Raw genomic sequence first — 22774 nt, forward strand, 5'->3', positions numbered from 1 at the left:
CCTAAATTTACTGGGGCATGGTGTCGAAAGCATTCCGCAGGGATGGATGCTGGCCCATGCTCCCCACATTTGTGCCAAGTTAGATGGATGTCCTTTGGGTGGTGGACATTCTTGATACTACGGGAAACTGTTGAGCATGAAAAACCCAGTAGCATTGCAGTTCTTGACACAAACCGTTGCGCCTGGCACCTACTACCATACCCCCGTTCAAAGGCACTTCCCATGTTTTCTTTTAACCTTTTGTGTCTTGCCCATTCACCCTCTGAATGGCACACATACACAATCCATGTCTCAATTGTCTCAGGGCTTAAACATCCTTCTTTAACCTGTCTCTCCCCCTTCATCTATACTGATTGAAGTGGATTTAACTAGTGACATCAATAAAGGATCATACAGTAGCTTTCACCTGGATTCACCTGGTCAGTCTATGTCATGGAAAGAGCAGGTGTTGCTAATGTTTTGAACACTCAGTGGATGTGTTTTGTACACTCAGTGGATGTGGTAGACAATAAGGCTTGGTCTTACAAAAGGTCATAGATATTCAGACAAAACTATTGTTATTTTCAAAGTCATTTCACAACCAGTTGTCTCTGTTGCATCCAGATGTAACTTTGGGGGGGGGAAGGCAAAAGGAAGAGAAGAGTGAACATCTAAGGATGTTAGTAGTTATTGGCTGCCGACTGGGGAGATCTTGCCATCAGTAAAAGTAGGCCTGCCTCCTGATATACATCTGTCATGCATTATGGCACAGAATGTCAAAGGTGCTCTGGTTATAGAGACACAGAAAGCAACAGGGAGGAGGGATCCTTTTCCAGATGAACAATCTCCCTTCCCTTATTTGGTATTTTTGGGTTATTTGGGGGCACTTTTTTTGAGGAAGGGGGATTTCATAGATGTACATTTCTCCCTGTTTCCTTCAAGGGGGACCCTGCATAGTGTGCATATTGGACACTGAAAGAATTTAAACAAGACTCCAACCCCATTTCCAAACAAGCGCTCTTCCCCAATCAGTGATGAGAGGGCCACATCGGCTGTGTTTACTCCCGCTCAGCCCAGAGGAAACCGCTTGATTCTCCCTGATTACCTTGGAGGAGCACTCCTGAAACACTCGGAGGCTGGGATGGCATGAATAAGTGTGATTAAGAAGGAGGCTGCCACTTAACCCAAGTCAAATGTGGGCAGGAGAGGGATGGATGTTCCCAGAGCTGGAACTCAGCCCACTGTCTGAGAGACAGCTAAAGGGAGCTGAGGAAGGGAGAATCTGCCGCTTGCGGGACTGGGACTCAGACTGCCTCCCTCAGACACAGGTGGCTTGCCTGGAGCAATCAGAGAAGCTGCTCTTATCACAGTTGCATCCAAATGCACAAACGTTTTGGAAATATGAGTGTTTATCCCACATTGATATAGAACCCAGATGGTCTTTGTGTGCTATGTTAGCCCTCGGAGCTATTTCCTAAAAGTAATAGACCAGGTATCAATCTCCAGACATTTGTGTGACTCAATACCATAATAGCCCTGTATGCTAAAGCCTAGATAACTCTTGGAAATAGAGTGTTATTTTGGGTATTACCTTCGCAAAATACACCTACATTTGCTGCTTTAGTGAAGTAAAAGTCATATATTCTCAAATGACTGATTAACTTAAGGAGAGCACAAGTAATTCCACTGTGAACTAATTCAAATAGAAATCCCTTTGCCCAAATAAACTTCTTATACTGAACACTGCATCAAGCGCCATTCATTCCACAAGGTGGCTCTCTAACAAACTCTTAAACTCAGAGGAACTTGATAATCAATTTGTTTTGGTCCGATTCACTTCAGCTCCAGTAGTGCACTGTGTTGCCTTGTATGGCCCTCTTTGGGAACGTACTAAAACTACTACATAACGTGGATAAACTGTTACCACAGTGGGTCTCTTGACTTTTTCCTGTTTGTTTTGTATCACACCTAAGGCTAAGAGTCACCGTGGTCCTCTTAACTGAGTCCATACACCCTGACTTCCTACCCAGCCCTCTGCTCTGCAGAACCCACTCATTCTGAACATCTGCAGTAGTGATTAGTATTGCAACGGTGGCTTGGCTTCTCTTTCAGCTGTCCCTCAGCCTTAGTGTTCTTTGGTTTCTTTACCCCCAGTTAATCTGTCAAGAGGGTGGCAGTCAGCCAGATGCCCACTAAACGCAGGCCTGTGGCAGCCAGCTCAGAGCCTGTGATGCCCACTAAACACACGCATCCATCCATCATCCCTAAGGCTAAAGAAACATCATCATGAAGACTGTTGTTTTCATCATTTCATGTTGTCTCACTACATCTCTTTTTATGACTGGATTTACAGATCTCTGTAGTCCTTCTATATTCAACCAGCCTGTCTTGATTTAGCCGTCACCAATAAAGTAAATATGTAGAGTACTGATCCCACACCCTTTCCCCCTAATGTCTGAGGCAAGTTCACCTTTGTAGCCCCCGAAGTTTGAGTTACAGCTGTACCCTGGAGTGAAAGACACTCCCAAAACTAATCCCAGCACCCCTAAGAGTCACTGAGTTGTGTGTAACTTGAGTCCTGTCTGCCGAACCCTGACAGTGTCTTACCTGGAAGACGAGCACCTTGCCATCATCAGCCTGCAGGTAGAAGGTCCAGGTAGAGGAGATGAAGCTCTGAGCAGAGCTGACAATGTCGTTACACCAGCTGGACACGGTGTCCATGACGGAGGGGGGCATGGGACGGTGGGCCATGGCCTTCAACTGCAGGTAATAAAAGGTGGAACTGTTGAGTTTAGGTGCATTTATTTAATATGGCAAAGTCATGTGAAGTGAGAGTGTGAAGGTGTGTGGGGGGCCAAGGGGGGCGTGTAAAAGTGGATGTGAAAGAGAGAGACCGTGTAAATCTGTGCACATTCCTCGTCGCTTGAGGGGTGCAGAATCCATTTGTCACTTAAATCTCGCTAGATTAATTATTTCAATTTTATTGGTGAGACTTTTTCATACTCTTGTTTGTGCCTGTCGTTTTTTCCCCGTTAACCTTACGACCGTGTAAATGTTACCAAATAACCTATCAAACACACCACGGTAATGGCTGAAATAGGCTCAGTGGAATACATTGTCTTTTCGTTGAATCTATAAGAACGCTAAAGCTTCGCCTGGGATTTAACGTACCGTCTCAACACTTACATTACAAGAAAGAGAAGATCGCTTTATTTTGATGAGTGTTCATTTTTTGTGGGATTTAAAAAAGTAAAAATTTAACAGTTGAAATGTTTACAAATTAAATGCAATGAAATAAAAAGCCATTTCCAAAAATGAACACACATATTATAGTGATATTATGTCTGATCTTGCAAACAATGCAACGTATGTTTAGATACAGTGCATTCGAAAGAATTCAGACCCCTTGACTTTATCCACATTTTGTTACAGACAATTCTAAAATTGGTTAAATAAATAATGTCATCATCAAACTACACACAATACCACATAATGACAAAGCAAAAACAGGTTTCGAGAAATGTTTGCTTATTTAAAAAACAGAAATACCTTATTTACATAACTATTCAGACCATTTGCTATGAGACTCAAAATTGAGCTCAGGTGCATCCTGTTTCCATTGATCATCCTCGAGATGTTTCTACAACTTGATTGGAGTCCACCTGTGGTAAATTCAATTGATTGGAAATGATTTGGAAAGGCACACACCTGTCTATATACAGTGGTGTAAAGTACTTAAGAACAAATATTTTAAAGTACTTACTTAAGTAGCTTTTTGGGATATCTGTACTATACTTTACTATTTATATTTTTGACAACTTTTACTTTTACTTCACTACATTCCTAAAGAAAATCATGCGCTTTTTACTGCATACATTTTTCCTGACACACAAAAGTACGCATTACATTTTGAATGCTTAGCAGGACAGAAAAGTGGTCCAATTCAAGCACTTATCAAGAGAACATTGCTGGTTATCCCTACTGCATTGGATCTGGTGGACTCTAAACCTAAACACACATGCTTAGTTTGTAGATGATGTCTAAGTGTTGGAGTGTGCCCCTGGCTATAAGTAAGTTTAAAAAACAAGAAAATTGTGCCGTCTGGTTTGCTTAATCTAAGGAATTTGAAATGATTCATACTCTTACTTTTACTTTTGATACTTAAGTACATTTTAGCAATTACGTAGACATTTGATACTTAAGTACATTTAAAACCAAATACTTTTAGACTTTTACTCAAATAGCATTTTACTGGTTGACTTTTATTTTTACTTGAGTCATTTTCTATTAACTATATTTACATTTACTCCAGTATGACAATTGGGTACTTTTTCCACCATTGTCTATATAAGGTCCCACAGTTGACAGCGCATGTCAGAGCAAAAACCAAGCCATGAGGTCGATGGAATTGTCCGTAGAGCACCGAGACAGTATTCTGTTGAGGCACAGATCTGGGAAAGGGTACCAAAACATGTTTGCAGCATTGAAGGTCCTCAAGAACACAGTGGCCTCCATCATTCTTAAATGGAAGGAGTTTGGAACCACGAAGATTCTTCCTAGAGCTGGCCGGCCGGCCAAACTGAGCAATCTGGGGAGAAGGGGCTTTGTCAGGGAGGTGACCAAGAACCCGATGGTCGCTCTGACAGAGCTCCATAGTTCCTCTGTGGAGATGGGAGAACCTTCTAGAAGGACAACCAGCACTACACAAATCTGGTAGGGTAGCCAGACGAAAGCCACTCCTCAATAAAAGGCACATGAAGGCACACTTGGAGTTTGCCAAAAGGAACCTAAAGACTCTCAGACCATGAGAAACAAGATTCTCTGGTCTGATGAAACTAAACTGAACTTTTTGGTCTGAATGCCAAGTGTCACGTCTGGAGGAAACCTGGCACCATCCCTTAGGTGATGGCCCAGCCAGTTCCCGTACTTGAACTCAATCGAACATCTCTGGAGAGACCTGAACATAGCTGTGCCGTGGAGCTCCCCATCCAACCTGACAGAGATTGAGAGGATCTGCAGAGAACAATGGGCGAAACTCCCCAAATACAGGTATGCGAAGCTTGTAGCATCACACCCAAGAAGACTCGAGGTTGTAATCGCTGCCAAAGGTGCTTAAACAAAGTACTGAGTAAAGGGTTTGAAAACTTATGTAAATGTGATAGGTGTGTGCCTTTCCAAATCATGTCCAATCAATTGAATTTGAACTTGAATTAAGTTGTAGAAACATCTGAAGGATGATCAATGGAAACAGGATGCACCTGAGCTCAATTTCAAGTCTCATGGGAAAGGGTCTGAATACTTATGTCAATAAGGTATTTCAGTTTTTTCTTTTGTAATAAATATGCAAAAATTTCTCAACCTGTTTGCCCTATCAATTTTGAGATTTGTTTGTGTTTTGGTCCATAATTAATATTAGTATTTTCAAAACGTAAAAACAAAAATGTCAAAATCTTGATGAAAATGTATATTTTCTTTAGTTTACCATACTACCGTCATCAAAATATTTTTGAATTTTAACCACTTTTAAAATGGACATGCATCAATAATGAGACATTGCTACATTTGCATACTTTAATTCAATGTTTCAGAAACATTTTAATATAAAAACGTATATTATTTGTGTTTACATTCAACTGGTAAAAGCTGATTGTGATATGATTCAGATTTTTTAAATTTAAATCCCTATTAGTGTGTGGTACCTGGCCTTAAAACCTTATAACAATTTTGATGACTGTTGCTAGTGTGAATGTACGAGGGTGTATACAGGTATATGTGTGTGTGTGTGTGTGTGTGTGTGTGTGTGTGTGTGTGTGTGTGTGTGTGTGTGTGTGTGTGTGTGTGTGTGTGTGTGTGTGTGTGTGTGTGTGTGTGTGTGTGTGTGTGTGTGTGTGTGTGTGTGTGTGTGTGTGTGTGTGTGTGTGTGTGTGTGTGTGTGTGTGTGTGTGTGTGTGCGTGCGTTTGTTTTACTGAATTCCTATGGAGTGACCATGCTCACCTTCCTCCTCTTGATCTCAGGTTCAGAAGGCTGGCTGGCACAGCCGGTGCTGCAGGCCTCCTGCTCCAGCAGCTTGCTGTACGCTTCCTGGCAGGCTACAGAGAAAGAGAGGCGGAGAGAGATAGGCGGAGAGAGATAGGGGAAGAGAGATAGGCGGAGAGAGATAGGCGGAGAGAGATAGGGGGAGAGAGATAGGGGGAGAGAGATAGGGGGAGAGAGATAGGGGAGAGAGATGGGAGGGCACAGGAGAGAAAGGACAGAGAGACAAGATGAACAGATAGGGAGGGAGAAAATACAGCATCTGTCATTGCATCCCTATTCACCCCTCCCTACAGTCATCCATATCAGAACATTTGGGCAACTGCTGCCACATGGCACATGAAACGCCTACTAGCAAATTAGGCGTGTTTTCTGGCTTTGAAGCACAGCTTGGGATAGTTCTCTGCAAAGATAAAACCCAGGGTCAAAGTTATGTAACAGTACTATAACAACATGTTGAAGTGGATCACAGGTAGGACCTCTGCTCTTGGTGATAGGCTGCCCTGTAGTATCTACCTGGCTTCATTGAGACCCCACCCTGTGAGTCAGGCTGCCTTACCTCCTTGACACTCCTCCCTGCTGGTGTTGAAGCCGGCATTTCCATTCACAAACTGGCAGATGGAGTAAAGACGGCAACCACGGTGACAGGCATTCAGAATGGAGTCCTTCAGGATAACAATAAAACATAGCAGCTAAATATGCTATGACCACAGAAATATGTATATTGTCCACGACAATGTACTTTAAGCAAATGTATAACTTGATACAGGGATTTTAATTGGATTTCAGTTTTTCTAATAGATATGTCAAATGAATTAAGGTGTTATAAGGCACAAGTTGAGGCACAAGGTGGACTGAGAAATGTGGTTGTCTCACCTAAGCTATGAATGCACTAACTCTAAGTTGTGTCTGCTAAATAACTCAAATGTAAATGTAAAATATTGCAAATGCCTGGGAATGTGATGAGACTTGGTCACTGTTTTCTACAAGCCTGGTTCTAATACAGAAGAATTAAACAGCGTCCCCAAGCGACTGACACGGGAACGTGATAGACAAAGAGATCCCCATGTCCGACGACCCCTGTCCGACGATTTACTTTACAGACGTATTTACAGTATCATGCGTATAATCGTTTCAATTAACTGCTTTATTCCGTGTTCATTGTGTGTCTAGCGGGATATTATTCTGGCCAAGGATTTATGGTTCCTTTGTATAGGTATTTATTTGCTTACTCCACAGTGGCAATTACAGTCCCATCATGAATAAAATAAACATCTGTTCAAGCACTATTTGTCACTACGGGTCTTATCTGTTCCAATAATATGCACACGTCAAAGGCATACATTAGGGCCTATAGGCTGGTGCAGTGTTCTGAAAACAGGTCATTCCGCATAGTTCATGGTGATCCATTTTGCTGCTCTGCTCTGCTCCGCCCTGCATGATGTCTGAACCACACCTGAGCAGAGCTGAGGCGATGAGTAGGTGGGAAAATAGCAACCTTGCCAACAGACAGACACTAATCCATTACTAAGCTACAATCATTTTTCAAATTTGACATAATTTAAGTTGTTTTAAACATGGATATTGTAATAATTTAGCTATTATTTACATATCGTGCATATTGTGGTTCATGGACAAATACATATTTCAGCTCACAATGAGGCAACCAGGAAATGATGCGAGTGCAATAGACTCTATTAGAGAATAGGCTACCATCTGCTTGGTCGGGTGCCCTCACAGCGATTTTATGACTTGATTTAATATAAACATCCAGGCATTATCTAATGAATAGACATTGGTGTAAATAAATCCTGATGAAGTAGGTGGAGTAGCCATGCTATTTTGATAGTGGAGGACCAGAGCTGTGAGAATGCGTCATAAAACGATAATTTCGGCCTAACTGTCCAAGATAATTTACACTCAGTTCTTGAAATGAAGATAGGTAGCGTTGCGTACTGATGTTGCAATATTAGGATAAGCATGCCAATTAGTAAAATGATGGGCCTTCGTTACGGATTGGCCATATTACATTTACAAGTGATTGCCAGAATTGAAAGATTAAAGGGACATCTATCGATATTCGATATACCTTATTCAATTTCGTATACAGTCGTCGAAATGTAAGCACTTACTATGGCACTTATTCAAGCACGACAATAGACTTTTCTGTCACATTTATATTTAACCTAATATATTCTGCTTTTCTGCTATTCATGAATTATGTATTTAGCCTATAGTTTTCAAGTATCACTTACTTTAGCTGGGCTTTTGTTTTTGACGGTGATCTGGCATTGCTTTTTGCAGTAATTGATGTCGCCTAGTTGATTGTCAAATAGATCAGAAGACGCAGCTGCCAGTCCCGCCAGAAGCAGCGAGACGACAGCGGAGACACCGCACACCCTGCAGCCGAACTGAACCATTTTAAAGCCGGATTTGGTCACCACAGTCTGGGCGAACACTGGCGCTTTTAGTGGACTCTGAGCTTCTCAGTTGGATGACGCTTCAACCCGATTTCTATCTGCTTCGGTAATATTGTGCTATGGTTTTGTGGTGTCGTCACTCCAAAAATCATCACGTTCACGCTGCTGCGCGCCCCCTCTTTGTGCGCTCTGCACTCCACAGTGCAAATTCACTGCAGCGCATCGGCCCACTGCTAGCATTCATACATTGTATGATGGAATGTCTATATCATGGGAAAATAAAATATACAGTAGCCTATTTTCACTTAGATATAGTCTATCTGTTATTTAATTAACCAGTCTGTAAGATAATCGTTATCATTCCTTCCCCATTTTTTACAAGGCCTCAGTAAATAAGAGAAGGCGATTAAATTATTGCAGTAATGATCCTTGTTTAATGACATGGAAAATAGGCCTAACAATGTTTAATGTAGGCAAAACATCACAATTCAACTGGTAACTAAAACATCACAATTCAACTGGTAACTAATTAATGCACGAGGGGGTGGGGTATCTGGCCAATATAAGATGGCTAAGGGCTGTTCTTACGCATGACTCAACATGGAGTGCCTGGATACAGCCCTTAGCCGTGATATATTGGCCATATTCCACAAAATCCCGAGGTGCTTTATTGCTATTATGAACTGGTTACCAACGCAATTAGAATAGTAAAATATTGTTTTTGTCATACCTTTGGTATATGGTCTGATATATTACTGCTTTGAGCCAAATCAGTATTCAGGGCTCAAACCACCCTATTTATAAATACAATTATAAACTGGATGGTTCCAGCCCAGAATGCTGATTGACTGACCGCCGTGGTATATGAAACCATGTGCATGACAAAACATTTGTTTTAACTGCTCTACTTACTTCATTAACCAGTTTATAATAGCAATATGGCACTTCTGGGGTTTGTGGTATATGGCCAATATACCACGGCTCATGGCTGTATCCAGGCACTCTGCGGTCCAGGCACTCTGCGATGCGTCTTGCATAGTTAGGCCTACTAATATGGCCTAACTATGTAGGCCTACAACTTTTATAAGTTTGAATAACACAGTAAAGTTATTCACTTAATGTAAGAAACCCCTCAGTGAACAGTGCACAATGACACTTCTGCATAACAGCTTAACACTTTGCTTTTGTATAAAACATCAAAATAGCATCTCTTTCTATTCCATGTTTCTAATGAGTGCTTGATAGGTTGAATCTTGTACATAAGAATGTACCAGGTGGCCTGTATGAATTAATCTTCTATTTTGAGTATAGGGACTTTAGAGAACTTTAACCTGTCCATATGCTGTTTTAATGAATCAATTCAGTCACTTGCCTTGACGATAACCATGAAGTAGACCCAACTATAAAATTAGAGATGGAATGTTATAGAATATACGTTTTTTTCTTCTTCTTTGGAATGGATAAAACGTATACAAAATGAAGAGCAATAATGACTTGAGACCGTGTGGGAAGACAAGGGAGGGGCTTATAAAGTATCAACTTCAATGTTTTAGCTTTTGAGGCGTGCACCGAAGCAAACCCTCACTAAACCCTTAGGTTACTTTCATACAACCACTGTTTATAAGCTCATCCGCACTTTTAGCCTACACACGGAGATCTGACGTTCTTCGTTGGAATTAGACTGTTGATTCAACGTTGTTGGAGAGCTGGGTTTCAATTCCTTGCATTTTCTCCCGCAAGATTGTGTTTGAACCTTTACTGTTCCCGAACCCACAAGTCTTGGAGCCAGAACGTAGGAGGGAAAGGACAAGAAAAGGGCTATCTGAAACATGCTCTCCTTGTTGTGCCTCATGCTGTTTGTTCCACGTGTGTTCTCCTCATCGACACGTAAGTAGCCTACAAAAAGTGTGATATTGTGAGAAGCCGACTACCAAGTTTGTCATAAACCTGTTTCGACAGATTTGAATGGGAGGGACGCTCACCCTCTATTAGTCAACCAAAAAAGTTACATTTTAGGTACATGTTACAATTCTCAACAATATGTTAGATACATTGTATGTAACGGTAAAGGTACAAAATACAAAACTTACTGTCTGATTCACAGGTGTCCAGACTGTCCACATGTGTACTTGCCAGATTATTATAAAATACCTGTATTATGAACTGGGTGATTTGAGCCCCGAATGCTGATTGGCTGAAAGCTGTGGTATAACAAAATGTATAAACTGGTTCGAGCCCTGAATGCTGACTAGGTGACAGCCATGGTATATCAGACCATATACCACGGGTATGACGAAACATTTATTTTTACTGCTCTAATTACATTGGTAACCAGTTTATAATGGGGTTTGTGATATATGGCCAAAATAACACAGCTAATGGCTGTCTCCAGGCATTCCATGTTGCGTTGTGCCCTTAGCCGTGGTATATTGGCCATATACCACACCTCCTCGGGCTATATTGCTTAAGTATACCATGAGTATGACCCCAAAATATATTTTACGGTTCTAATTAGATTAGTAACCAGTTTATAATAGCAATAAGGCACCTTGGGGGTTTGTGATATATGGCCATGTATCCAGGCACTCCGTGTGGCTTCGTGCATAAGAACAGCCCTTAGCCGTGGTATATTGGTCATATACCACACCCACTCGGGCCTGAATGCTTAAATAAAGCTCACATAATACGATAATAAATGAACAGATTATGAGTTATATTTCAAGATGTCTGTTTTTTTTATGTCCAAAATATGGACATAATGTTTGGTGGATTTGAAGATGAATTGTAAGTAAATTGGTAATAACTACTTACTTATAATGCAACAAGTCTGCATAGGAGATTATGGCATTGTACACATTTGTTCATGAGTAACTGTAAACTATTCTTCATATACATTTCACCAATTGAAACCAATATCCCGTGAGAATGTTCCAAAGACAAAGTGAATGCCTGTTGGATCATTTTATTTTATGGTAATAATATCCTATGAAAACTGTAACCATGTGCCTAACAGCTAAATTGGATTTATTTGTAGTGCATTGTTGAACTAACAGAGAAATAGGCCACAGAGGTGATTAAGTTCAAAATTCAAAAATTCATCTAAAATTCCCAAGTTGAAAATTTATGCAATGTTGCTGTGAAACAAACAATTAATTTACCCTATTTGTGTATACGTAAAGTGTAAATATCCGTGGACACACTGGGTTCGGCACATCTCACACCAAGTCCTCTTTAGTCCGGTCAGACTCATAGCGCGTAGCATATGGCCACATATGTTAGATAGCTTGTCTACCGCCCACCAACAGCACACTTAATAAACCTCCTCACATTAACCCTTGAATCTCCCCCAAAGGAGCCAAGTGCTAACACATTCAAACAGGAACACTTCTCAGGGCATTTCTAATGAAGCATCCATCATAAGATGAGTCAGAAGAGTAAAGGAATAGTGGGGATGGAAAAGCATTCAAGAATTTGACCAACAACCTTGTCGGACCTCTCCAAGTGATCTCCCAACAGTTTCAGCACAGGACCCATAAATCCATTTCATAACTCTCAGGTTCCCCTGAGTGTTTGCACTCAGAAAGATTCAGTATCTGTGAACTCTGAACATATTAATATCAAGAACAAAAATGTTCAAGCAAATCAAATCAAAGTTTATTGCCGTACGTGTTAAGTCATCATCAACTCTAGGAGTGAAGCCCATTTAAAGTAGTGTGTTTCAGTATGTGTCTCCCCCAGCAGTGGCTGGAATCTTCCCCCAGGACCCGGCGTTGCGGATAGGCTCCAGCCTGACGGCCACGTGCACAGTGAGCCCCGAGCGGGGGCTGCATGCCAACACTATGTACTGGACCATGAACGGGAAGAGACTCCCTAGTAGCACGTACGACCTGCTGAGCCCCAACTGCCTCAGTGTCACTCTGCACCACCTCAATGGCTCCCAGCAACAGTCTGGGGACAACCTGGTGTGTCACAGCGGAGATGGACATGTCCTGGCTGGCTCCTGTCTCTACGTGGGCAGTAAGTGTCAGACTGGCCCTGGAGGCCTCAACCACTTCTTCTGGGGACAGGTTTTCAGAACATTGAATCCAAATCCAAATGTATTTCCTCCTTGAATTTGGGTGAAAATGACAAAAACTTCTCAGATGTTCTGAAAACTAGATTGTGGTCCTTAAACTGTCTGTGCTCAAAAGGACAGCGCTGGGGTGTAACAAGGAGATAGACACGTAAATACTGTCGGAGTCATCAATACTGTCAGAGTAAGCAGCTCAGGACAGTGCATTTACAAAATATTGTTTTTTTGTTTGTTTAAAAGCATTTTGATGATAAGCTGTGTGTTTGCTATGATTTTAAAGCCTGCTATATTACTCCACTCTAATCTCTAGTGTCTCCCAGCAGTGGCTTAAGTACAGGGTATAATTTATTATACATTACATGTATTGACAGAAGCAATGTTTCACTCAAGCAGAAATCTTTGCAAACAAAGAAGAGAGCCCATATGAAAATAATAGTTATTCTATTAAAATTCTAACATACAGAGCCTATTCTGTCTGTCTTTGAATCATACACCCAAAGCCTCAGTTTAGCTGCTCAGTGGGTTGTTATCAGCATCACTACTTTGCTTCTGTCTCGAACTACATCTGTGTTTGATAGTCTATCATGGAGAGGAAATGAGAGAGGAGCTGAATCCTCTAGCCTGTCGTCTGAGGTTAAGCAATGTGCCAGTTTGTCATTATGGGATTGAGTGATCATTATTACCCATTGTGAAATAGGAACTACTATACTGATGTATTTGTTTGTGGTACATAAGCACTTTGTTTAATGCATCATTTTAATGTCCATTGTGATACTAAGGTGTTTATAACAGCTTTGTATAATACACATTGCACAACCACTCTTGTAGCCATTAAGATAACCATATCTTTTCACTGGTAATGTGCAGTGCCCCCGGAGAAGCCGGTCAACCTAACCTGCTGGTCCCGAAACACAAAGGACCTGAGCTGCAAGTGGACCCCTGGGGGTCGGGGCGAAACCTTCATCAAAACCAAATACACCCTCAAGTACAAATTGAGGTGAGAGCCACAGATGTCCAGCATCTCCCAGGTGATCACCCAACCCACCATAATTTCTGCCTAGAAACAATGATCGATGCATCACCTGGAACACAATTACTTTCTTTTACTCACTAAAGGTCTATGTAATTCTGATGATACATTGCATAGACTGTAACCACTGCTTTGTTGTACTGCAGGCTTTCATTTGACTCTTAATGCTGTTTACACTGTTAACATTTCAAGGTCCAGTGCACAGTGAAAATGTTATGCTTTACTGGTTGTTGGCAGTACATTATATTGAGAATTTTGTTACAGATATGAGTGACTTTATGTTGCTGTGTGTTCTGTGCAGGTGGTACGGGCGAGAGAGGGAATGTGAGGACTACAGCACGGGGCAACGCTACACGTGTTATATCCCCCGGGACTTGGCCCTCTTTACTCCCTACGAGATCTGGGTGGAGGCGTCCAATCAGCTGGGGACTGCCACCTCTGATGTCATCACTCTGGATATCCTGGATGTGGGTAAGTAGAGGGAGCCTTTTGTCCAGTCTCCCTCCTGCTCCCCACCCCGCTCCAGACCTGCTAGGGTGGTTATGCCATGAAAATGTCCCGTCACGACGGTAGGACGTGCTAAATGCTTCCTCTCTCTCCTGTGTTACATGAGTCCATCGTGATCTCATCCTTTCCTTTTCTCTCCTCCTCGCCTCACTTAACTCACTAACTCACCGCCTGATCTCCTGCATATGGCTGACACACTTTCACATGAGAAAGGAATTTTATGGATTCCCAATCAATCCCAATAACAATATAATGGATTATGGCTGTGATTATTAAAGATAAACTGAACTGTCCTAAATGTTCACTGAACTTCATACATTTGGAAAAAGTGATACACTTACAAAACACAATGAGGATGGGTAGATAAGGTTGAGGACATGAAACTAAATATCACTAAATGTCAACATTTAGCTTGGCCTACATATTGGTCTTGTATTACAATGTTGCAATATGCCAGTTTACCAGACTAGTTTATGATAAAACTATAATCATCAGTCATATGTTGTATGCCCCTCCCTACCTTCAGGCTATGCTCAAACCCTACACCCCAATCCCTCCCTACCTTCAGGCTATGCTCAAACCCTACACCCTAATCCCTCCCTACCTTCAGGCTATGCTCAAACCCTACACCCTAATCCCTCCCTACCTTCAGGCTATGCTCAAACCCTACACCCCAATCCCTCCCTACCTTCAGGCTATGCTCAAACCCTACACCCTAATCCCTCCCTACCTTCAGGCTATGCTCAAACCCTACACCCTAATCCCTCCCTACCTTCAGGCTATGCTCAAACCCTACACCCTAATCCCTCCCTATCTTCAGGCTATGCTCAATCCCGACACCCCAATCCAAGCACTCTGTTCTGCCACCTCTGGTCTCTTGGCCCTCCCACCCCTACAGGAGGGCAGCTCCTGCTCATTCCAGTCCAAGCTCGTCTCTGTCCTGGCACCCCAATGGTGGAACCAGCTTCCCCCTTAAGCTAGGACAGCAAAGTCCATGCCCATACTCCGAAAGCACCTGAAACCCTACCTCTTCAAAGAGTATCTTAAATAATGGCCAGGTCACAGTTGTAAATGAGAACTAGCTTACCTGGTAAATGGCATATATTATTATTATTATAAATAAATAAATAATAATAATAATAATCCACCTCGACCCCCCCCCTTCCCCCAAAAAACACTTGCACTTCACTCCCTCCCCTTTCGAGCTCTGACTTTGCTGATAACTACTTTATTGAGGAAAAGTTGACTTAATATGCCTGTGATATGTGGTTGTCCCACCTAGCTATCTTTAAGATTAATACACTAACTGTAAACTGCTCTGGATAAGAGCATCTGCTAAATGCCTCAAATGTAAATGTAATGTATAGCCTAAGGATTGAGGTGTGTCCCTGTGGTTAAAAGGGAAAGCGATTGACCTTTGTGTTGCTCTGCTATGTCCCTCTACTATACTGGACACACCTAGAGACTACAGGTAGGTTGGCCTGAAGGGAGAGGAGACTGGTCGGCAGGAGGGAGGATGCCTATCACATGACGCATCAAATAACCTTATATTTCCTCAACTCCGCAGCGGAAAACATAAGCTGTGGAATTTTGCTGTGGAATCTTCCTTGATTTTCTGCTCCCCTGGGGGGCGATCTTGATGAAACCAATAAAGTGCATCAGCACACAAACAACAAGTCAAACAGGAAATTAATGGAGCAAAAGAATTCTCAAAAAGAAAATCACAAACTGTCTTCTGACATTTTTACATGATTCTCCCTCTTTATATGATTCTCCCTCTCTTTCTCTCTTTAAATGATTCTCTCTCTCTTTCCCCCTCTATCAGCCTTACTGCAGTGGGAAACATGTTTTTGAGAGCCTTACTGCAGTGGGAAACATGTTTTTTTAATGCTGGAGCGTGTGCCTAAATCATCAGACTGGGGAGAGAAAGCAGAAACAGACACTGACCTGCTTACCCTGCGTCCATAACTACACTCATTCTCAGGACTGGGAGAGAGTCAGAGAAAATGAGTGGGGGGGGGGGGAGGAGGAGAAGGAGATCGAGCATGAGACAGGAAGAGAGAAAGAGAGGGAGAGAAAGAAAGAAAGAGAGAATGAGACCGGGAGTGAGGATACTGTGAAATAAAGTGACCTTAAGGAGAGAAGCAAAGTGTTCTGTCAGAGTAGTTTAGATAGACAGCATTGGTGCTGGACAACAGTACAGCCCAGGACCGACACTGAACATTCATGACCGTGTTTTATTCAAGCATGGAGGCTGTGATATCTAGATATAGCTGTAGTGTCTGTACAGTGTGGTACAATATTTACCAAGGGGTTTATCAGAGTGGAGAGTGTGGATGCTGCCTCATCTCAGTCCTCTACTTGTTCAGGGCAGAAATATAGAACATAATAATGTACTGCAAAACCTTAAACAACAAAGACAACCATTTTTATATATTTTTGTGCTCATGAAGCGTTGCTAAGGGTATACTCTATTTACTGAAATTAGCAGTGGTGGAAAAAGTATCCAATTGTCATACTTGAGTAAAGGTAATGATACCTTAATAAAAAAGTCACCCAGTAAAATACTATCTGAGAAAAAGTCAGAAAAAAAATGTTTTAAATTGACTGTAATTGCTCAAATATAATTACTGTAAGTATTAAAAGTAAAAGTATAAATCATTTCACATTTCATGTATTAAGCAAATCAGACGGCGCCATTTCCTTGTTTTTTAAATTTACGGATAGCCAGGGGCAAACTCCAACAATCGAAGCATTTGTGTTTCGTGAGTCCACCAGATCAGAGGCAGTAGGGATGACCATTGATGTTCTCTTGAGAGGTGAATAAATTGGACCACTTTCCTGTCCTGCTATACATTCAAAATGTAACGAGTATATTAGGTGTCAGGTAAAATGTATTGAGTAAAAAGTACATTATTTTATTTAGGAATGTAGTGAGGTAAAAGTAGTCAAAAAATTTAATAGTAAATACAGATACCCCAAAAAACGACTTAAGTAGTACATTACATTATTTTAACTTAAGTACTTTACCACTGGAAATTTGTATTTATTTTTTTGTTCCGTAGGCTTAGCACATGTAGGCTTAGTCATTACACAGCTTTGTGACCAACCGGTGTCTACATCCCTGTTGTTTCAGTGACCACAGACCCTCCAGACAATGTCCATGTGAGTCGTGTGGGGGAGCTTGAGGACCAGCTGACAGTGCATTGGGGCAGCCCCCCGGCACTCAAAGACTTCCTCTTCCAGGCCAAATACCAGATACGCTACCGACTGGAGGACAGCACTGAATGGAAGGTAGAGTAGTAACATTACTCAAGCTTTGTTTCAACATTCATTCACATTTTTCTCTCTCCCCAATCTCTCTTTCTGAGGTACAGTGCCACGTCTATGGCATCTTATATCTGTGTACATATTTGAGATGTATAAGTGTCAGGTACTCTCGAGGGATTTACAGAGCTGTATTTTGGCTTTCAAACCAAGCTTGTGCAAGCCAAGCTTCTGTTTTTACTGAAAGATAGGTGTGAACGTCTGATTTCTGCTACTTAACGTGTTTTTGTCAGGAATGTGTGCATGTGTGTGTGGTTAATAGATTCACTATGAGAGTATTTTTTACATATTTTCTTTGATGTCTCTCAGGTGGTGGACGATGTAGGTAACCAGACATCGTGCCGGCTAGCGGGGCTTAGGGCAGGGACGGTGTACTTTGTCCAGGTGAGGTGCAACCCAGTGGGGATCTACGGCTCCAGGAAGGCTGGGATTTGGAGTGACTGGAGCCACCCTTCAGCTGCCTCCACACCCCACAGTGGTGAGTAGATTTACATAGCACTTTAAGAGGAAGGATATGTTTCATAAGGTGTTATAACACTGCATTAGGATTTATTTACAACAGACATAAGCTTCCCGGGGCATTTATGACATTCGTGAGCACTTGTTGATCTTCCATAATGCACATTGGAGATTTTATGGGAAATCTTGTAAAGTTTAATATTATTATGGCTCATGATGAGCCATGGGACATTAAATTGTCCTCTAATAATCAACCTTTTATTGCCAATTAAACCAAAGAAACAATAACCTCATCCCAGATTAGTCTTCAACATCCTGGGAAAATGAGATTCAAACCGTATGTGACCACAGAACGCCAAACATCAAATTACACGATAGAAATCTTTCATCTGAGGATTAAAATAACTCAAGCTGAGATGGCAAAGAGCTGAGGGAGACATCAGATAGATATACTTTTTCTCTTTCGTTAGGCAACTTGAATTGCAGTCTGTCAGTTGCACACGGGGCATTAACACTGAGTGAAAACACATTTGGGGAGTACAATGGCAGATAATGGGTTACAAAGGTTGTGTGGTATTTACTTAGAAGGGGGGAGGAAGTTGGTATCAGGCTCTGTTTGCCATGGGATATTGGTTGTGGCCAGCTTTATATTGGGAGTGCACCAATTCAATTTTGTCAATGTAGTCATATCGAATCTATTGTAATCAAATAATCTCAATACTCAAGAGAATGACCTTGCACATTAGCCAGAGCCCAGAGGTCATGCAGAGTTCCTAGCCCCGCGTGAGCCACTGACCGCTCATCTCCAGCTGATTTAGTTGTAGGAGAACATTAGGTTCCATTCAATCAAACCTGCATTGCAGTTATGCGACAGCGCTTTTCCACATGGTCAAATAAAATCAAACAATGACTACGGGGTACTGCAGGAAGTGTGTGGACGGGGAGTCGCTTGTACACAAAGGCACTGCGTAAACACGGCTGTGGCAGGTTCAATTGAATTGGAGCCAGTGTTCCTCTGAGCAGTCCTCTCTGACTAACCTTGTTCACACTGTCTTCTCCCTGGGCAGAGCGGCTGCAGAGTGGGTCATGTGAGCCCAAGCCAGGCGAACAGAACTCCACCCTGCGACGGGAGCTCAAGCAGTTCTTTGGCTGGGTTCGCAAACACGCCTATGGCTGCAGCGGCATGTCAATCAAACTCTACGACCAGTGGCGGGTGTGGCTGCAGAAATCGCATAAAACGCGCAACCAGGTAGGTAAGAATAATATCCCCTTTATTTCTGTTACAACTCAGTCATGGTACATAACTGTGAAGACTATGCTATGTACCACTGGGCTACTGTAGCTCCTTATCACAACAACACCCTCTGTTGTCAAAGTATTGAACTCTGCATACACCCTGATTTTCTGACCCTCTTTGTCCTGATTTTAACTTTTGCGATGTGTTCAGTGTTGTGGAAGCACACAGAACCATCATTGCCCTAGAACTTAGACTTTCTGATGTCTTTGTCCGATTTATGCTCAGGTATGTGTGCGGTTTCCACTTTATCGGCACAGAGTACAGCTTAATGTTGATATCCACTCAGTTTTCTGAGTCTTGCAATGCCATTTTATTATTTTAATGGCACAGATTTGATTTTCAGTCGATTACCACAACAAAGAGAAATGAGCATGTTAATATAATTAACAACCACTTTAATGTGTTGCTTTTGTGTTCTCTCTGTGACGTGAGGAGCTTGTTTCACAACATTACTCACCCCAAATGGCAGCCAGGAGGACTGAGCTCACCGCTAAGCCACATCCTCTGTACGCCCCCTGAACCTAATCGTTGGTTGTTATGCTACTGAGGACAAGAGAACTGCCTGACACGTTTAGCTCACCTGATTAGTGTGGCGTATCCTGAATAGTGTCTGTGTTTAACTGCTCTGAGAAAAAAAGGGCAGTTCAACTGGATGTTACCAATACAATATTCAACTTACAGCTCAGACACCCATACATACCCCACAAGACATGCCACCAGGGGTCTCTTCACAGTCCAATTCCAAAGAAAATTCAAGGCAACTCTCAGTATTATACATGATCGCATGGAACTCCCTTCTCCAGTTTTTAAGTAAACAGCAAAATGACCTTAAGACAAAACAGATGAAAACCTCTACGGGATCGTTGTCCCCTCCGCGGGACGGTTGAGCTAATGTAGGCTAATGTGATAAGCATGAGGTTGTAAGTAACAACAACACAAAATTCTCATGACAGACATATCTGATATGGCAGAAAGCTTCAATTCTTGTTAGTCTAACTGTACTGTCCAATTTACAGTAGCTATTACAGTGAAATAATACCATGCTATTGTTTGAGTGAACACTTATGAACTAGAAAATGTATTAATAAACCAATTAGGCACATTTGGGCAGTCTTGATACAAAATGTTTAACACATATGCAATGGTTCATTGGATTAGTCTGAAACTTTGCACATGCACTGCTGCCATCTAGTGGCCAAAATCTAAATAGCACCTGGGCTGGAATAATACATTACGTAATTTCTTGCATTTCAAAGACGAAAAAACAATAACTTTGGAAACACATGTTTTTTTTCTTTGTATTATCTTTTACCAGAACTAATGTGTTATATTCTCCTACATTAATTTCACATTTCCCCAAACTTCAAAGTGCTTCCCTTCAAATGGTATCAAGAATATGCATATCCTTGCTTCAGGTCCTGAGCTACAAGCAGTTAGATTTGGGTATGTTATTTTAGGCGAAAATTGAAAAAAAGGGTCAGATCCTTCAAGAGGTTATAAACACCTTAAAGGCACAATTGTGACTGTGAAATGACACACACATACACACACACACACACACACACACACACACACACACACACACACACACACACACACACACACACACACACACACACACACACACACACACACACACACACACACTCTACACACAGTATTTAGTTATATATCGTTGTATTTTACATTTGTGTGGCTGTCTATCAGAGTAGCAGTGTTTTGTTACTTGTCATGTTTTATATTTTTTCGTGGACTCCAGGAAGAATAGTTGCTGCTTCGGCAAAAGCTAATGGGGATCCAAATAAACTAAAAACCAATACGCAATTAGTGTCAGTATGATAAGGAATAGGAATTACCGTTCAATTGAATTACCCCAATATTAAACATTTGTTTTCCCTTTCAGATTCTATAAGGCGATAAATCATAACACATCCTAAAACATCATTGAAATATTTAAGCAACATTCACAACAGCAACTGAGAAACTGTCAGAAGGCCACTTTGAGGCCTCTCGGTGAAAGCGATCCAACACTGGATATTCCAGCATTTGGTCACACACAACAACTCTTCTTTGTAGGAATCCATGTGGAACAGAAAAAGAACTGATGCAAGACGCCAGCGTGTTACATTGCTGTCTGCAGCCCTGGATTAAAATAGAGTGGAATCCCATCTCTAAGAACTTCTCCTCTCCATCCCCTCCTCTCCACACAAACACACTCTTACACTCACATCTCCTGGGAGTGCCAAAGTGGAGAGCCTTTTTCTGAGCACATTTCAGACCATCGCTGAGTGGGAGCATGGAAAAGTTTCTTAATGCAGCATTAGTATGTGCTCGACTCAGATGGCCATAAATCATCTTACAGACTACCGTCAGATCAGACACATAGTGGCCACCATCACAGGCTTTTACCACAGACACAAGGGCATTATGCAATCTTGCTGGAATGTCATATACAATATAAAGAACTTCACTAATTCAGCTCCTGTTCTGGAAATTCAATAACAGAACATGTCAGAATTCAATAAGATGAAGTTATTTTCATAATGTATTTCCATTCTAACAACTTTAATAGCCACACAGTTGTCTGAGCCACACTATATATAAATAAAAGTATGTGGACATCCCTTCAAATGAGTGGATTTGGATATTTCAGCCACACAGGTATAAAATGGAGCACACCGCCATGCAATCTCCATAGACAAACATTGTCAGTAGAATTGCCTTAGTGAAGAGCTGTGACTTTCAAAGTGGCACCTTTCATTTGGTCAAATTTCTGCCCTGCGAGAGCTTCCCTGATCAATTGTAAGTGCTGTTATTGTGACGTGAAAACATCTAGGAGCAACAACACCTCAGGTGCAAAGTGGTAGGACACAAGCTCACAGAACGGGACCACCAAGTGCTGAAGTGGGTAGCACGTAAAACAATTGTCTGTCCACTACAGAGTTCCAAACTACATCTGGAAGCAACGTCAGCACAAGATCTGGCCGCTGGGAGCATCATGAAATGGGTTTCCATGGCCGAGCAGCCGCACACAAGCCTGAGATCACCATGCGCAATGCCAAGTGTCGGCTGGAGTGGTGAAAAGCTCACCTCCATTAGACTCTGGAGCTGTGGAAACGCATCCTCTGGAGTGATGTATCACGTGTCACCATCTGGCAGTCCGACTTTGTTTGGGTTCGGCGGATGCCAGGAAAACGCTACCTGCTCCAATGCATAGTGCCAATTGTAAAGTTAGGTGGAGGCGGAATAATGGTCTGGGGCTGTTTTTCATGGTTCAGGCCCTTTAGTTTCAGTGAAGGGAAATCTTAGCACTAGAGCATAAAATGACAATCTAGACGATTCTGTGCTTCCAACTTTGTGGTAACAGTTTGGGGAAGGCCCTTTCCTGTTCAGCGTGACAATTCCTTTGTGCACAAAACAAGGTCCATACAGGAATGGTTTGTCGAGATCGGTGTGGAACGCTGAGTGCGAGCCTGGCCTAATTGCCCAACCTCACTAATGCTCGCAGATGAATTGAACCAAGTCCCCGCAGCAATGTTCCAACATCTAGTGGAAAGCCTCCCCAGAAGAGTGGAGGCTGTTATAGCAGCAGAGGAGGGGACCAACTCCATATTAATTTACATGATTTTAGAATGAAATATTTGACAAG

At 41.9% G+C, this 22774-nt stretch overlaps 2 protein-coding genes across 7 annotated transcripts in view; one reads left to right on the plus strand and one right to left on the minus strand.

Moving 5' to 3' along the window:
• The window catches only part of LOC124037047 (transmembrane protein 59-like), a 32223-nt gene extending 23619 nt beyond the window's left edge, over positions 1-8604 (minus strand). Inside the window, exons 1-4 of the mRNA XM_046351673.1 lie at positions 8269-8604; positions 6573-6678; positions 5975-6069; positions 2587-2739 (exon numbers count right to left, since the gene is read on the minus strand). Of these exons, the coding sequence (XP_046207629.1) occupies positions 2587-2739; positions 5975-6069; positions 6573-6678; positions 8269-8433 (519 nt within the window). The 5' untranslated portion in view covers positions 8434-8604. The remainder of the gene's footprint in view (positions 1-2586; positions 2740-5974; positions 6070-6572; positions 6679-8268) is intronic.
• Positions 8605-9992: 1388 nt separating this feature from the next.
• On the plus strand, positions 9993-21756 carry LOC124037675 (cytokine receptor-like factor 1). Of its 6 annotated transcripts, none has more exons than XM_046352626.1 (8): positions 9993-10320; positions 12172-12450; positions 13373-13502; positions 13837-14006; positions 17179-17336; positions 17679-17847; positions 18896-19081; positions 21029-21756. In XM_046352626.1, the coding sequence occupies exons 1-8, from the start codon at positions 10263-10265 to the stop codon at positions 21043-21045; spliced, it is 1167 nt and encodes a 388-aa protein (XP_046208582.1). In that variant the 5' UTR covers positions 9993-10262; the 3' UTR covers positions 21046-21756. The 6 variants fall into 6 exon arrangements, with proteins under 6 accessions (XP_046208582.1, XP_046208581.1, XP_046208583.1 ...); XM_046352625.1 differs by having other exon boundaries at positions 21202-21756; XM_046352627.1 differs by having other exon boundaries at positions 18896-19077.
• The last annotated feature ends 1018 nt before the right edge of the window (positions 21757-22774 follow it).

The sequence above is a fragment of the Oncorhynchus gorbuscha genome, linkage group LG06 (genome assembly GCF_021184085.1).
Source record: "Oncorhynchus gorbuscha isolate QuinsamMale2020 ecotype Even-year linkage group LG06, OgorEven_v1.0, whole genome shotgun sequence".
Classification (NCBI taxonomy): domain Eukaryota; kingdom Metazoa; phylum Chordata; class Actinopteri; order Salmoniformes; family Salmonidae; genus Oncorhynchus; species Oncorhynchus gorbuscha.